The sequence below is a fragment of the Bos mutus genome, chromosome X (genome assembly GCF_027580195.1).
Source record: "Bos mutus isolate GX-2022 chromosome X, NWIPB_WYAK_1.1, whole genome shotgun sequence".
NCBI classification, from domain to species: domain Eukaryota; kingdom Metazoa; phylum Chordata; class Mammalia; order Artiodactyla; family Bovidae; genus Bos; species Bos mutus.
The window spans coordinates 49,266,115-49,282,305 of NC_091646.1; the positions used below are offsets into that span (position 1 = coordinate 49,266,115).

The following is a 16,191-nucleotide window of genomic DNA, read 5'->3' on the forward strand; positions in this document are numbered from 1 at the left end:
CTGAAGTAGCTGACTTGTGTAGTACACAGATGAGATGGTAGACCCTGCCATTGACATGGTCACCCTCATTTCAGCGGGTATGATGGGGTCCTGGAATTGTAGGCCCAGGAGGAGCACTTAGCTGCCTGCCTCAAGGTGAGTGCAGTTCATCTGATAAACAGCAAGACTGGAAGGGGAGTCACATTGGTTTGACCACCAGATAGTTCAGTTGGTAAAGAATCCGCCTACAATGCAGGAGACCCCAGTTCAATTCTTGGTTTGGGAAGATCTGCTGGAGAAGGGATAGGCTACTCACTCTAGTATTCTTGGGCTTCCCTTGTGGCTCAGGTGGTAAAGAATCCGCCCACAATGCAGGAGACCTGGGTTTGATCCCTGGGTTGGGAAGATCCCCTAGAGAAGGGAAAGGCTACCAACTCCAGTATTCTGGCCTAGAGAATTCCATGGACTATACCCATGGGGTCACACAGAGTCAGACATGACTGAGCGACTTTCACTTTCAGTCTCTAAATGTAGCTAAGTGATCAATAGATCCCTTGGATCTTGAAATATCTCAACATACCCTTAAGTTGCATTTGATCCATGTATAAATAAATAAAATTTGAATAAATATTTATTTATAATAAGATATAGAATAACATAAAAATAAGTAAATCAAGCTCTAGATCTGGTGATTTGAGCTGTCTTGTTGGTGAATGGTAATCCCTTACTCAGTTCTCACATTTACCCAGAATACCATGAATGAGTGAACTACTGAGGAAGGGACCCTACAGTGAAGTCACAAGGAACCACAGTAAATCTTTTTCCCAGGCTTAGCCAAAGGGATCATCAGCCATTTACCACAGTTATTGTGCATTTGCTTTAAAGACACTCGCTCTGAGCCAGAGCTCAGCAAACTTTTCCTGGAAAGGGCCAGATCACAAATATTTGAGGCCTTGAGGACCATTTTATCTGTTTTGTAACTATTTAACTCTGCTGTTGTAGGGTGGAAGCCTCCAGAGACAAGTATGGCTATGTTCCAATAAAACCTTGTATATGGACATTGATGTGTGGATTTCAAATAATTTTTGCATGTCAAGAATTATTACTTTTTTAACCATTCAAATATGTAAAAACAATTCTTAGCTTGCAGGCCCTAGAAGAACAGGCCAAAGATCAGGTTTGGCCTATGGGTTATAGTTTCTCAATCTCTTATTTAAGCTAATGGAATCACCAGGTCCCTAAAACAACAGAGTGGAAAGCTAGCAAAATGAGGTGGCATCCATTTCTAGGATCTCTGGCAAATATGTTGTGTCCAACTCTTTGTGACCTCATGGACTGTAGCCCACCAGACTCCTCTGTCCATGGAATTTTCCAGGCAAACATACTGGAATGGGTTGCCAGTGCCTTCTCCAGGGGATCTTCTTGACCCAAGGATTGAACCTGTGTCTCTGCATTGCATGCAGATTCTTTATAGTCTGAGCCACTAGGAAAGACCATAAGCCCAAAGCTGATACTTTTAACACAGTGACTTTTAACTGTGGTTGTACACTGCAGTCACATGGAGAATTTAGAAAATGTGGGTGCCTTTAATTATTTTGAGTATAGCTTGGTGCTGGTGATATTCTCAATCTCCCCAAGTACCTCTACTGTGTAAACAAGGTTGAGAGCTACAACCCATACAGTGGGGTATTACACAGCAATGAAAAAGGAAAGACCATAACTGGATTTCAGAAACATTATGCTGAATTTAAAAAGCCAGATGGAAAGGTATACAGTATGTATGATTCCATTTACAAGAAATTCTACTTCTAGGATTTTTGGCAAGCAAAACTACTATATAGAAACTGTGAGCAGATAAAGGTTTATATGGAGCTGGGAGATGAAAAGATTAACTGGGAACAATTTGGAGTGTGGTATATGCTTTATATCTTGATTGTGGTGGTATTTAGCTTTAATCCTTGACTTTTACATATTATAAGTAATTTGAGATCAGGAGAAGTTTCGTGAATTGTCCAAAGTGATGTAGTTTAAGAATCAGAGAGAAGACAGGTGGATCTAATTATCAATAATTGTTTCTATTATGTTAGGTAACGAGTCAATAGTAATAGTGCTTCCCCTCAAGAACCTGGTAAAACTCTGACCTAACTTTTTTATACAAGTAAAGCATGGACATGAAAGTATAACTATTGTGTATTCCAAACACCTGCATTCCAAACCTCTCCTCTTCCTCATCCTGCTTCTCCTCGATTTCTCCCATGATAGTGCCATCTCTCAGATAATGCTTCCCTGAGGGCTCAGCAGATAAAGAAACTGCCTGCAATGCAGGAGACACAGGTTTGATCTCTGGGTCAGGAAGATCCACTGGAGGAGGAAGTGGCATCCGTTTCAGTATTCTTACCTGAGAAATCCCATGGACAGAGGAGCCTGGTGGGCTGCTAGGTCATAAAGAGTCAGACAGGACTGAGGGACTGAGTATGCATCTGAACTGACAGAAGAGTTTCCTTTTGGGGTGTGTGGGATTGAACCCTTAGGCCAGGTTGGCATTTTGCTTGCCTGTTAGCCTAAGACATTGTACATGGTGAGTAGGCCACTGATGTGTGTTCAAACTTGTATTTTTGTTCCACTTTTCAGAATACAGAGGTGGTGATAGTTCACCTGAAGGAAGAAATGAAGGTTGGAGTTCTTTCCAAGATGATTTTGACAAGAGGAGCCCTCGTTATGAAGATAATGAATATGAGACTCAGCCTTCACACCACTCTGATGATGATGGAAGTATGGTGATGAGGAATGTCCATGAGGGCCCCAAAGAAAGACAGTAAGTGACCAGGCAGCAGGGTTTGCACACAGCAGCCCCTGGGACAGTCCAGCTCTCCCTGTGGACTTCTTTTCCTTCTCTCACTGTAAAACTGAAGTATGCTGGAAGTGGAATAATGGTTGTGCAACCCTAATTGAGTTTTCCCTGGTGATCAGTGGTAAAGAATCCACCTGCCAATGCAGGAGATGAGGGTAAAATCTCTGGGTCAGGAAGATCCCCTGGAGAAGGAAATGACAACCCACTCTGTTATTCTTCCCTGGGAAATCCCATGAACAGAGGAGCCTGGTGGGCTACAGTCCATGGGGTTGCAAAGAGTGAGACACAACTTAGTGACTAAACAATGATCCAAACTGTAGTGCTGGTGTCAAAGAGACGAGTGTGTACAGAAGACTCTCTTAGCACTTATGGCCACTCACTCTTCTTCTCTCCATGTCAGCTTTCCCTATTCCTTCCGAGGCAACGGGAGGAGAGTGAGATGGCGCAGAGAAGGCAATATCTGTGTTACTGTGTGGGGAAATGGAAAACCTGTGATGAGAAAAATGAGGGAGAACACACAAGATGGTGCCCAAGGGAGCTGGTTTAAGGTCACAGTGAGTATCCTGAAAAAAGTATGGAATGCGAAGGAGAGAAAAATCAGGAGGAGTTATGTTGTTCTCATGTTGAGATGCTAGTTTATTCTGCTGGGGACAGTTTGTAATCTGACCATTTTATTGCTTAGTTAACAGTCTTGTTCATCTAAGGAAAAATTCAGAGAAGCAATATAAAGGGAACAGACCGACTGTAAGGAGAACATTGGAGACTATCTCAAGGCAAAGACATAAACTACTGATTAGGATATGGAGCAGCTCTGCACTAGAGGTCTCAGTTTGGCTAGCTGAGTGTGGGACATGGGGGGCCGAGTCTCTGGAGACCTTGTCTGAGGGGCAAGCAGTATCTGCACTAGGTAGGATCTCCTGGAACTTTATTAAAGAAAGATCATCTCTAACACCTTGATTAATTGGCAGAGAGCTTTGACTGGAGAGGAGTATTTTGGAAATCCATATTATGCACAAACATAAGAAATCATACCAGTGGTCCCTTCTTTAGATGCCCTTTCAAGCTCAGTAGAAGACTGGAAAAGAATAGGAAAAGGTTTGTTCTCCAGGCTAAATTCCCTGTCATCTGTCCTCTGTCCTAACCCCTCTTTTCATCCTTAGATTCCTCATGGGAAAAAGTATGACAAGATATGGCTAATGAACTCAATCCAGAGCCTTTGCAGTGTCTGCTTTACTCCAGTGGATGTAAGAGAGGATGCTGAAGCCAGATGAGTGGGCACAGGGAAGGGGGAGAGATCTGGTATAGCAGGGTCTGTTGGCCTCTGATACTATTGCTGTTGCATTTAATCCCTATAGTTCCACTATGTGAAAAATGGGGCTCGATTCTTTGTGCAGAAAGCTAGCACTGCCTCTGCCTTGATGGATGTAAGCTACAAGATCTATGATGAAGAGAACCAAAAGGTGTGTGTCCAGATCATTGCCTATAATGCATCCTGGGACAGGAGGACAGGCCTGGGGCTAGTCGTCTTCTTGAACTAGAGTTGCTGCTTACCCCACCTCTTCTTCCTGCAGATACCTATCTTTGTCAACCCCTCTGCTGTTCCCTACTCTGTGCGTAATAAGTTGAGACCAGAAAAAATGGAGAAGTTAAAGGTAATGCCAACTCAAGGCATCCTGTATGCCAACACTCACCTCTGTCTCTTCTTCCCCCAGCCCCCAATCCCTCTCACCCCCGATTTCCCTGCCACCACCACAGTCTCAGAGTGGCTCTCTCCCTCTCTCTGTTTCTGCAGCTGGCCTTTAACAAACGATTTGATGTCTCCCAGCAATCTCTTGACCTCCAGAAGCTCCGCTTTGACCCAAGTATGGCTGACAGTAGTAATTTGAGGGTGGGTGTGGGCAGAGGGGGTCTTCCTAGAGGGAGTCTTGGGGATGGTAATGTGGTGAGGGGCTGATTATGGGCCTGGACCCCACTTGGTGTTCTGATTCCCTCCCCTCTCCTTCCTGAAGACTTGATGGGCCATGATATTGAGATAATTCTGAATCGAAGAAACTGTATGGCTGCTGCCCTGCAGATCATCAAGAAGAACTTCCCTGAGGTGAGGCTGAAGGCCCAGCTCTGATATTATGGTAGGGGGTGGAAGAGATGGGGTGGAGGACAGATTTGTCTCCAAGATCCAGAATAGTAACCTTCACTCTAACTCTTCTTCACCCAAAGCTATTGTCCTTGAACCTGAGCTGCAACAAACTGTACCACCTGGACGGCCTGTCTGACATTGTGCACATGGTCCCCACAATCAAGATACTGAACCTCTCCAACAATGAGGTAAGAAGAGGGAGTCAGATCAAAGTTGGGATGAGAGTAGGGGGGTTGGTTGTGGTCATCAGAGTGATGACAGGAGGCAGATGAGGGCACCTGAGGGGTGAGTGGGGTGGAGGCTGGGCTGCAGGGGCCTGGTTGTTTCTCTTGCTCTGGGATTCCTTTTCCAATTTCTTCTCCATATTTATCAGCTGAACTCTATGTGGGAGTTGAACAAGATGAAGGGGCTGAAGCTTGAAGAGCTGTGGCTGCGAGGGAACCCACTGTGTGACAGATTTCCAGACCAGTCCACCTACTTAAGGTTTGTGTGAGACCATCCTGTCACCCTTCTTGGTGACCTTTACCCATGGGGGCCTAAACTATTACTGACAGTACCTCTTTGCCAAAGGTGGCAGCCATGATCTTCTGGGAGGATCATAGGCTCTGCCTTCTCTTTTCTGTGTTCCTTCAGTTCAGTTCAGTTCAGTTCAGTCACTCAGTTGTGTCCGACTCTTTGCAACCCCATGGACTGCAGCACGCCAGGCCTCCCTGTCCATCACCAACTCCCAGAGTTTACTCAAACTCATGTCCATTGAGTCGCTGATGCCATCGAACCTCTGTCATCCCCTTCTGATGCCTCATCCTCTGTCATCCCCTTCTCCTCTCGCCTTCAATCTTTCCCAGCATCAGGGTCTTTTCAAATGAGTCAGCTCTTCGCATCAGGTGATCAAAGTATTGGAGTTTCAGTTTCAGCATCAGTCCTTCCAGTGAATATTCAGGACTCATCTCCTTTAGGATGGACTGGTTGGATCTCCTTGCAGTCCAAGGGACTCTCAAGAGTCTTCTCCAACATCACAGTTCAAAAGCATCAATTCTTCGGTGCTCAGCTTTCTTTATAGTCCAACTCTCACATCCACACATGACTATTGGAAAAACCATAGCCTTGACTAGATGGACCTTTGTTAGCAAAGTAATGTCTCTGCTTTTTAATATGCTGTCAAGGTTGGTCATAACTTTTCTTTCAAGGAGTAAGCATCTTTTTATTTCATGGCTGCAGTCACCATCTGCAGTGATTTTGGAGCCCCCCCCCCAAATAAAGTCTGCCCCTGTTTCCACTGTTTCCCCACCTATTTGCCATGAAGTGATGGGACCGGATGCCATGATCTTAGTTTTCTGAATGTTGAGCTTTAAGCCAATTTTTTCGCTCTACTCTTTCACTTCCATCAAGAGGCTCTTTAGTTCTCCTTCACTTTCTGCCATAAGGGTGGTGTCATCTGCATATCTGAGGTTATTGTGTCCCTTACCCGTGAGGAATTTCCTTCCTCTGACCTGCTTACCTCTTCAGGTCTCAGAAATCTGCTTCTGGTTCTCTGCCCCTAGCATTCTCCACCAGGGCCTCCCAAGAGCATGGTTCAGGAATCAGGGCTCCTCTCCCTCACCGAGACCAGGAGTGACCAGACTTGACCCTACTGCTGGGCCCTGGACTGAGAAGGGTCCTCCAAGTCCGGGCCTCATGCTGAGATGGGGCTTCCTTCCTCCATTCAGAGAGGGTCCTTCTCCCTCTACCTCCAAAAGTGTTCCCCTCCTCTTCCATGTTTACACAGGGGCTTTCCTGCCCAGTGCTGGGGGCTGAGGTCCTGGGTGGCTGCTGTCATGACATCCATTCCCCTGGCCCAAAGCCAGGGGCTGGATCCTTCTTAGGAAAAAGCAGGGTTCCTTGAGTCAAGGGGCCAGAAGTTGGCCACTGCCAGTGTGCAGAGAGCTTCCTGCGGCAGGACAGGAAGGCAGGGGGCAGAGGAGTTAGAGGAGACTGCAGGACAGGCCTCTCGGGGGACACCGCCTCTCCCTCCCTGCACACGTCACATCATCCTGCCTGTCCTCCAGAGGAACCCCCGGTAGCCTGAGACACATGTGATTCCTCAGAGAAAGATCCAACTCAGACAGGTGCAGAGGCCATCAGGACAGAAAGTGGTGATCATGAGGGCGGGCCAAAGACCCTCAGCTCCACACTGAACCGGGACCTGGCCCTTTAAGATCTACCCCCATGGCTACTCCGTTTCCCATGCCCAGGTCTGACCGAGCTCACACAGGTGTCAAAGCTTCAAGAAGCATCTAGTGGCTGGCCCCCAGCCCAACATGTGCATAGTTTCCATTCCTACCTGGGGTGCCTGGGGTGTTCCAGGGCAGGGAAGGAAAGGGCTGCAGCAGGGGCACTACTTCCTCTTTCTTCTGTCTTCTCCCCTGACCCCCACCATGGTAGAGTTTCCTTCCCTTCCCTTCCCTTTGCTTTCTCTCTCTCCCTTGTCTCTGAGCCCCTATGTCTCCCTTGTTTCTCCCCTCCTCCCTCCACTCTCCTTCTGTCTTCATCCTTCCTGAGCCCCACCTCACTCACCTCCCTGCCACAGCCTCCTGGGCCATCCCTAAGGTGTGACCTGACTTGGCAGAGTGCTGGATGCCCAGTGAGGTAGCAAAGCCCCAGGCTCCCATCCTCCCATTCCCTCTTCTCTCCACAGCCTTCACTGGGCCCTAGAGGAAGGAAGGCAGGGAGGAGAGGAAGGCCTGCAGACTGGATTTGAAGTGCTCGTCCTTGAGGCACAGGAGAAGGGAGTCAGGACAGTCTAGGTGGGAGCTACCCAGGGGAAAGGAGCGGGAGAAGGAGAGGAGGAAGGAATATTAAACTTAAGGTACTCAGAGAGATGAGGAGATGGTGCCTTTCAGTCAGATGAGAGATACTCAGTGTTCAACAGGGAAGTCAACCCAAAACCCTCAAAATCAGAAGTTGAGGTGGGTACAAGGGGCTGCTGAATGGGCAAGAACACCCCAATCTGTGTTTATCATGTTAATGTTTTAATTCAAATTAGGCATTACAACCTTGAACTATCAATCATCTCTTCTCTATTTTTGGTTTTGGACAGTGCCGTCATAGAATGTTTCCCAAAGTTACTGCGCCTGGTAAGTTCTTATGTAAATCATTGTATCTTACTAACATTTCAGACCTCCTACACTCAAGCCCTTTGGGTCTTGCCTAGATTATGTGTTGGCATCAGACCCTTGACCACTTTAGGGGATATGGAGTCTTGAAAATGACATGGATATGCTCACTGGAAAAATATCCATAAACACATACACAGACACATAAAAGTTGCATATAATACTAGAGACCTCTAAGACATCATGATGAAGACACCCACTGTAAGCTTGCCTATGGACTTTCTAGGACCCTTTTACAACTTACCTCCTATCCTGTGTCCTGGGATCATCCTTTTCCCTGATCATCCGGGGTCACCCCTCTGGTCTCCACTCCTGACTTCCTCTTCCATTCTACAGGATGGCCAGGAGTTACCCTCAACAGTTGTCACTGACAGTCACCCTCCCTGTGCAACAAAGCCCAGCAAGGTGAGGAAGAGGATCAGAGAATATTTGGGGCTATTGCAGGTATGGGTTTATCCACTACATAGTCTCAAATGCCTTTTGATTCCAGGAAAACAATAAAGAACCTGACACACTGAAGAATATGATCCTTCAATTCCTGAAGCAGTAAGTTCACTTAGACCTGGCACCATGAGGAATAGAAAGGGCTGAGTCTGGGTCAGGCCACCAAACCGCAGGTCTCCTTTGGGGTTTGGATCACTGACAGCCTGTCCTCGTTGCTGTTCCACAGATATTACTTGATCTATGACTCTGGAAACCGATATGGCCTTCTCAGTGCTTACCACCACAAGGCCTGCTTCTCCTTGACCATTCCATTCCACTCTGAGGATACAGGCCTGTGAGTATCACTGCCCAGACTCCTCCCTCAGGCTGTGTGGTTCCCCATCAGACACAGGCCAGCTCTTGCTAACATCCCTGCTGGCTGGACCACCACCCATTGTTCCTCTGTCTCCTAGAAGCAGCTTATGCGCGTACTTCAAGGACAGCAGGAATATGAAGAAGGTCAAGGACCCCAGTGAGTGTGTGGTGGGAAGGCTGGGCAGGAAGAGTGGTGAGGGAGCCAATCATAGGGTCCAGGGCGTGGCAGCCCTGACTTTTGCTTTCTTCCCCTCCCATACAGACCTGCGTGTCCAGCAGTTGAAGCACACAAATAGTGACATTGTGCGTGCCCTCTGTGTGTTGCCCAAAACTCAGCATGACTTCAGCTCCTTCCTGGTGGACATGTGGTTCCAGACAGTGAGCGTTTGTTTCTTCCCTTGGTGGGGCGGCAGTGACGGGGTGGGGAGCCTGTAGGGGGATGGTCAGGCAGGAAGCCACAGGTGGGGAAGAGGTTGAGGGGGTGACATTACCTGGGCTCTTCCTTTTCAGGGTACGATGCTCTGTTTCTCTGTCAACGGGATGTTCAAGGAAGGTAAGTGTGTGTAGCCCTCTTTGCCCAGATGCCCCACTGTTTCCTCCTCTGGCTAGGCTCCCCGCTCAAGAGCCCTTCCAGCTTCTCTCCCCTCCCCTCGACTCCCCTCCCCTCCCCTTTCATTATGTCCCCTCCCCTGGACTCCCCTCCCCTTCACTGCCCTTCCCTTCCCCTCCCTTCCCTTCCCCTCCCTTCCCTTCCCCTTCTTTCCTTCCCTTCCCCTCCCTTCCCCTCTGTGTCTTCCAGCCCTCAGTCTTCCCATAGACAACCCAGATCTGAACTGCGTCCATGTCTGCCTTCCTGCCCTGGGCATTATGGACATAGGCTGTGGAGTTTGGTGGTTCCCATCTCAGATCTTTACACTGAGAACTTGGGCCATTACTTAACCCCACAGTTTCCTCATTTGCAAAATGGGGTCATAATGTCCACCTCTTGGGCAGCTATGAAAAATGCATCCCATGAACTTGTGAAGTGGTTGTCATGGGGACACGTACACCAGGAGCAGACAGCTCCTACAGTTGCCCTCCCCATTCCTGACACTGTGGCTCCCCAAATGAATAGCTGTCCCCAGCATGACTGGGGTCCACCATGGGAGCCTGTAAACATGTAGGGCTCTAAGAGGTATTGTTTGTTGTTTGTTGTTGAAGTGGAAGGAGGGTCTCAGGAGTGTGTGCGTGCCTTCACCCGGACCTTCATCATTACCCCTACCAGCTCTTCAAGGTGAGAGCCGTGTTGTGGGCAGAATGACCCATCCAGCATGGTTTCAGGGTCCTGGACATGTGGTGGGGCAGACCTTACGTTTACTCAGTATTGTGGAAAGCCAGCAGGGAGCTCCAAGGAACAATCTAGCCTAGTGGTTAGGAAGAGCATGGACTCTGGAATTGGCACATGGGTTCTCTCCCTGACCCAACACTCTCTGTGTGACCTTGGTCAAGTCACATGACCTCTCCATGACTCAGTGTCTTCTGAAAATGGGGATCAGACTGTACACTCCTGTACTGTAGTGTACTGGGCTGCTGTTCAGGGTAAATGTGAAGTTGTCTGTGGGTTGGGGATCAACCTATCCATTGAGTGAAGCTGGTAGACAATCTCTCTGAAGGTGGGCTCTGTGTGAGGGGCAGAAGAACCAGTCAGGGAGCCTGGGGACAGACACAGGAGGGGGATGGAAGGAATCTGGTTGCTGAGTGGCAGTGGCAGCAGTCAGGATTGGGGGTGCTGGTTGTCCATCCATCACTTGTCTAAATGTGTATTTTTCCTCCAGTCTTTGTATAGTGAATGATGAGCTATTTGTGATGGAAGCCAGGCCTAAAAACACCCAGAGTGCAGTCTCCATCCCAGTGCCCACACCGTCCACCAGCTCCGTGGCCACTTTGTCCGAGGAACAGCAGCAAATGGTACAAGCCTTCTCCACTCAGTCTGGGATGAACTGTCAGTGGTCTCAGAAGTGAGTATTATGTGTGCATGAAGATAAGGGGGAGCTGGGAGAATGATGGAATTAATAATGGCAACACACAGGAAATTTGGAAAAATAAGTATTTGGATATTTTGCTTGCAAAAAAGTAAGCTCGTGAAAAAGATAAACAAATTTTATGATTATATATGTAAAGCATTCTAAAAACAGTACATGCTCATATGACATGATATTTTATATGGAAAATGCTAAGAAATTCACTAAGAAACTGTAAAAATACATAAATAAGTTCAGTAAAATTTCAAGATATAAGGTCAGTGTACAAAAATCATTTATATTTCTATACACTTAAAATGAAAAATCCTAAATTGAAATTAAGAAAACAATTTGATTTATAGTAGTATCAGAAAGAATAAATATTTAGAGCAAAATGTAACTAAAGAAGTAAAAAAACTGTACCTTAAAATCTTCAAAACATTGTTGGAGTAAATTAAAGAAAATCTAAAAACAAACACAGAAGGATATTCTGTGTTCATGTTGAAAGACTTAATATTATTAAGATTGTAGTGCTATTCAAAGTGATCTACAGAGTCTATACCATAGCAAAAAATCCCTGTTGGCTCCTTTCCAGAAATTGATTAAATGATCCTCAATTTTCACATGGAAGTGCATGGACTCAGAATAGTCAGAACAATATTGAAAGTGAATAATGTTGAGGACTCACAAGTCCTGGACCTCACAATTTCTAAACTTACTACAAAGATACTATAATCAAGGCTGCATGGCACTGACATTTGATAGATCAGTGCAATAGAATTGAGAGTTCTGATGTAAACCCTGACATTTGTAGCTTATTAATTTTTAGTGGGTGCCAAATTAATTAATGGAGGAAAAACAAATAATCTTTTTGACAGATGGTGCTGGGACACATGAGTATTCACATACCAAAAAAAAAAAAAAGAATTGTGTCCCCTATCACAGACCATATACAAATATTGATTCAAAATGGATCAAAGACCTAATATAAAATCTACAAGTGTAAAAACTCTTGCTGACTTTCACTTAGTATGATAACCTCTAGGTCCATCCATGTTGCTGCAAATGGTACTATTTCATTCTTTTTTATGACTGAGTAATATTCCATTGTATATATGTACCATATCTTCTTTACCCATTTCTCTGACAATGGACATTTATGTTGCTTCCATAGCTTATCTAATGTGAATAGTGCTGCTATGTACATTGGGGTGTGTGTATCTCTTTGAATTATGGTTTTCCCTGGATATGCCCAGGAATAGGATTGCTGAATCATATGATAGTTCTATATTTAGTTTTCTAAGGCACCTTCTTGAAAAGTGAAAGTGAAAGTCACTCAGTCATGTCCAATTCTTTGCGACCCCATGGACTATACAGTCCATGGAATTCTCTAGGCCAGAATACTGGAGTGAGTAGCCTTTCCCTTCTCCAGGGATCTTCCCAACCCAGGGATCAAACCTAGGTCTCCTGCATTACAGGCAGATTCTTTACCAGCTGAGCCACAAGTGAAGGCTGTACTGTTGTCCATATTGGTTGTACCAATTTACATTTCCACCAATAGTGTAGGAGGGTTCCCTTTTCTCCACACCCTCTCTAGCATTTATTGTTCATAGATTTTTTTAATGCTAGCCATTCTGGCTGGTGTGAGGTGATACCTCATTGTCATTCTGATTTGCATTTCTCTAATAATTAGTGATGTTGAGCATCTTTTCATGTGTTTTTTGGCTTTCTCTATATAATCTTTGGGGAAATGTCTATTTAGATCCTCTTCCCATTTTTTGGTTGGGTAAGTAAAGTAAGTCAGACAGAGAAAGACAAATATCATATGATATCACTTACATGTGAAATTAATAAAAACGATACAAATGAACTTATTTACAAAACAGAAATAGACACAGATCTTGAAATAAATTTATGGTTACCAAAGGGAAAGTGTGGGGAGAAGTGATAAATTAGGAGATTGGGATTAATATCTACACACTGCTATATATAAAATATATAACTAATAAAGACCTACTGTATAGCACAGGGAACTATACTCAATGTTCTGTAATAACCTATGTGGGAAAATAATCTGAAAAAATATATATATATAAACTCACTTTGTTATATACCTGAAACTAACATAACATTGTAAGTCAATTATACTCCAATAAAAATTTTTAAAAGCACTTAGAAGAAAACATAGGTGTATATCTTCATGACCTTGAATCAGGCACTGGTTTCTTATATGTGACACCAAAAACACAAGCAGCCAAAGAGACAAATAAATTGCACTTCATCAAAAATAAAAACTTTTGTGCATCAAAGGACACAATCATGAAAGTGAACATACCACCCACAAAATGGGAGAAAATATTTGCAAATCTCATATCTGATAAGCTCCACTGTCTAGAATATTGTAGGATTTTACAAGTCAACAATCAAAACATAAATACCAATTTAAAAATGGAGAAAGGATTTGAATAGATATTTCTCTAAATATGGTATACAAATGACCGACAAGCCCATGAAAACATGCTCAACATCATTAATCATTAGGAAAATACAAATCAAAACAACCACTCACATCACATCCACTAAGATGGCTTTAATCAATGAAACAAAAGATAAGCATAGGGGAAGGTGTGGAGAAGTTAGAATGCTCATATATTAGAGGTACATGGAACACTCACTTCGGGAAAACATTTGGAAGTTCCTCAAAATATTAAAATGGAGTTACCATATCACCCGGTAATCCCACTCCTAAGTATCTACCAGGAAAAATGAAAGCATATGTTCACTCTAAAACTTATTCAGGAATAGCATTATTCATAATAGCCAAAATATGGAAACAACTGATGAATGGATGAATAAAACTGGTATATCCATAGAGTAGAATATTATTCAGTCATATACAGTTCTGATATATGTCCTGACATGGATGAACCTTGAAAACATGATGCTAAGTGAAAGAAGCCAGTCACAAGAAGTCAGATATTGTAGGAAATGTCCATAATTGTCAAATCCACAGGGACCAAAAGATATTAGTGGTTGCCAGGGGAAGGGGAGGAATAGAGAGGGATCATTAATGGTTAAGGAGTTTCTTTTTGAGGTGTTAAAATGATTCTGGAATTAGATAGATGTTATAGGTGCACAATCTTTTGACTAATAAAAAGCACTGATTTTTATGTGTGATTGTATGATGTGTGATTATATCTCAATAAAAGACAGTTGGAAACTAGTACTTTATAATTTTTCATTTGTCATTTTCTTGAATATCTTGATCAGTATATATTGAATTCCCTGTTCTTTTGCACAACTCTATTTTTCTGTTTTAAACTCCAGTGGGCATGAATGCTAGTGACAGATGATTTGGTTTTCACTGGTCTTTCTTCATCATTACACATAGTGTTCACACTGGTCCATGTGTCCCAGCAAGAAAGTGGCATGGATTTAGTGGTGGCATTGCAATGTCAACGTGTCTGTATTGTGGTACTAATGGAGAGCACCTGTTCTTCTCCCACCACAGGTGCCTTCAGGACAATGACTGGAACTACACCAGAGCTGGTCAAGTCTTCTGTATGTTCAAGGTGAGGTCTGGGAATCAAGTAGATTAAAGATAAACGTTCCTGAGCCTTTGGGGAGGCCAAGAAAGTGGAGGCGGATGGCCTGGGAATGGAACTTGGGGACTGGCTTTTTAACACCCCAACTCCTTCCCTCCAGACTGAGGGCAAGATCCCAGAGGAAGCCTTCAAAGAAATCCCCTAAAAGGATCCCTTGGATGTCGTCTTTGGCTTCATCCACATCGTCTTTTTCTCTCTAGCCTCAGGCCACGCCAGTGACTGGGGTTGGAGACTGACCAAGAAGTCAGTTACATTATATGCCAGTTAACATATCCTGAGGGTCAGTTGTTCTGCATATTTCTCTCACTCATTGTTGTTGTGTTTGTTTTCATAATAAAGAGTGATGATGAATGTTATATGTTATGTGTCCTGCATTGCTCTTCCCTGCCCCAATCATGAGCCAGTGGGTCCAGGCCTGAAAAGTCCTGCCCTCCTCCCTGACTCACATTCCCCTTGGTAGTCCCTGGCAGATACATCAAGCTTGATGTCAATAAATTATGATGAGAGGAGACATGATATGCTTCCAGGGATTGGTTTTTGGAGGTGGTGTGACCCAGATGCTCTTCCTAGAGATTCTCAGAAGCAGGCATGTGACCTGGAACAACAGAGGCTTTGCAAGGGATGCCGACTGGCTAGTGAGGGCAGTGGAAAGAAGGAAAGAAGATGAGGACGTACATGTTTTACTTCTTATTCCTAATTACTTCCAAAGACCATACTATGAACGTTTCAAGATTGTCATACAGATGAATGAGAAATCCTGGAGGAAGGCATGGTAACCCACTCTAGTATTCTTCCCTGGAAAATCCCATGGACAGAGGAACCTGGCAGGCCACAGTTCAAAGGTTCACACAGAGTTGGACACAACTGAAGTGATGTGAACATGCATGCACGAGTGAGAAATGGGCCTTTTCACACTTCTCACCATGCTTCCATAGGGATTCTCATTCATCCCCTGTACTGCCCTCTCCCCCTTTCTGAAGGTGCATTGTAGGAGGGATCTCACTTCAGTACCTTAGAGTAGGGGAGAGTCAGCCTGTCTACCCATGCATCTCTCAGAGAGCGGACATCGGGTGCTTGAGGGGGTTGAGCCATTTCATTTCACTTCCAAACAAATAACACGAAATCTAACATTATGGTCAAGTCTGTGTGACCTTTCTCACTGACACAATTAGCAGTACAGAATTGCAAGCAAGAGTTGAAAGGTACACAACTTATTTTCTGCACTTCTGTAATGTCTACCCTTCAGACAACAAGCAGGCATGATTTTTGAAATGAGAATAATAGCAATATCACATTTTAAGCTACATGATGATACAGATGTGGTACCACCCGTTTACAAATTATGCCTCCATTTTGGGGTCTTGCATAAGTTATTTTCTACCACATGCAACTTTTCAGTTCTTTATGTACATGAAGGATCCATATATTGGCTTGTGAACTCTTTAAAAATATGAACTAAGGGGATGATAGCCATTACATTAGGAATTTTGCTGTTCAGTTGCTAAATTGTGTCCAACTCTTTGAAGCCCCATGGACTGCAACACACCAGGCTTCCCTTCCTTCACTGTCTCCAAGAGTTTGCTCAGATGCATGTCCATTGAGTCAGTGATCCTATCTAACTATTTCATCCCCTGCCACCCTCTTCTCCTGCTGTCATTCTTTTCCAGCA

The 16,191-nt window shown here is 44.6% G+C and overlaps 1 protein-coding gene across 1 annotated transcript; it reads left to right on the forward strand.

Moving 5' to 3' along the window:
* The first annotated feature begins 2,633 nt into the window (after positions 1-2,633).
* On the forward strand, positions 2,634-14,667 carry LOC102272586 (nuclear RNA export factor 2). The gene is made up of 20 exons (XM_070366579.1): positions 2,634-2,794; positions 3,231-3,384; positions 3,991-4,074; positions 4,186-4,290; positions 4,402-4,482; positions 4,623-4,692; positions 4,840-4,928; positions 5,048-5,155; positions 5,341-5,450; positions 8,044-8,080; positions 8,456-8,524; positions 8,610-8,665; positions 8,790-8,897; positions 9,016-9,074; positions 9,180-9,295; positions 9,428-9,470; positions 10,118-10,190; positions 10,732-10,914; positions 14,429-14,489; positions 14,623-14,667. Exons 1-20 carry the CDS (start codon positions 2,754-2,756, stop codon positions 14,665-14,667), a joined length of 1,692 nt encoding a protein of 563 aa, XP_070222680.1. The 5' UTR covers positions 2,634-2,753.
* The last annotated feature ends 1,524 nt before the right edge of the window (positions 14,668-16,191 follow it).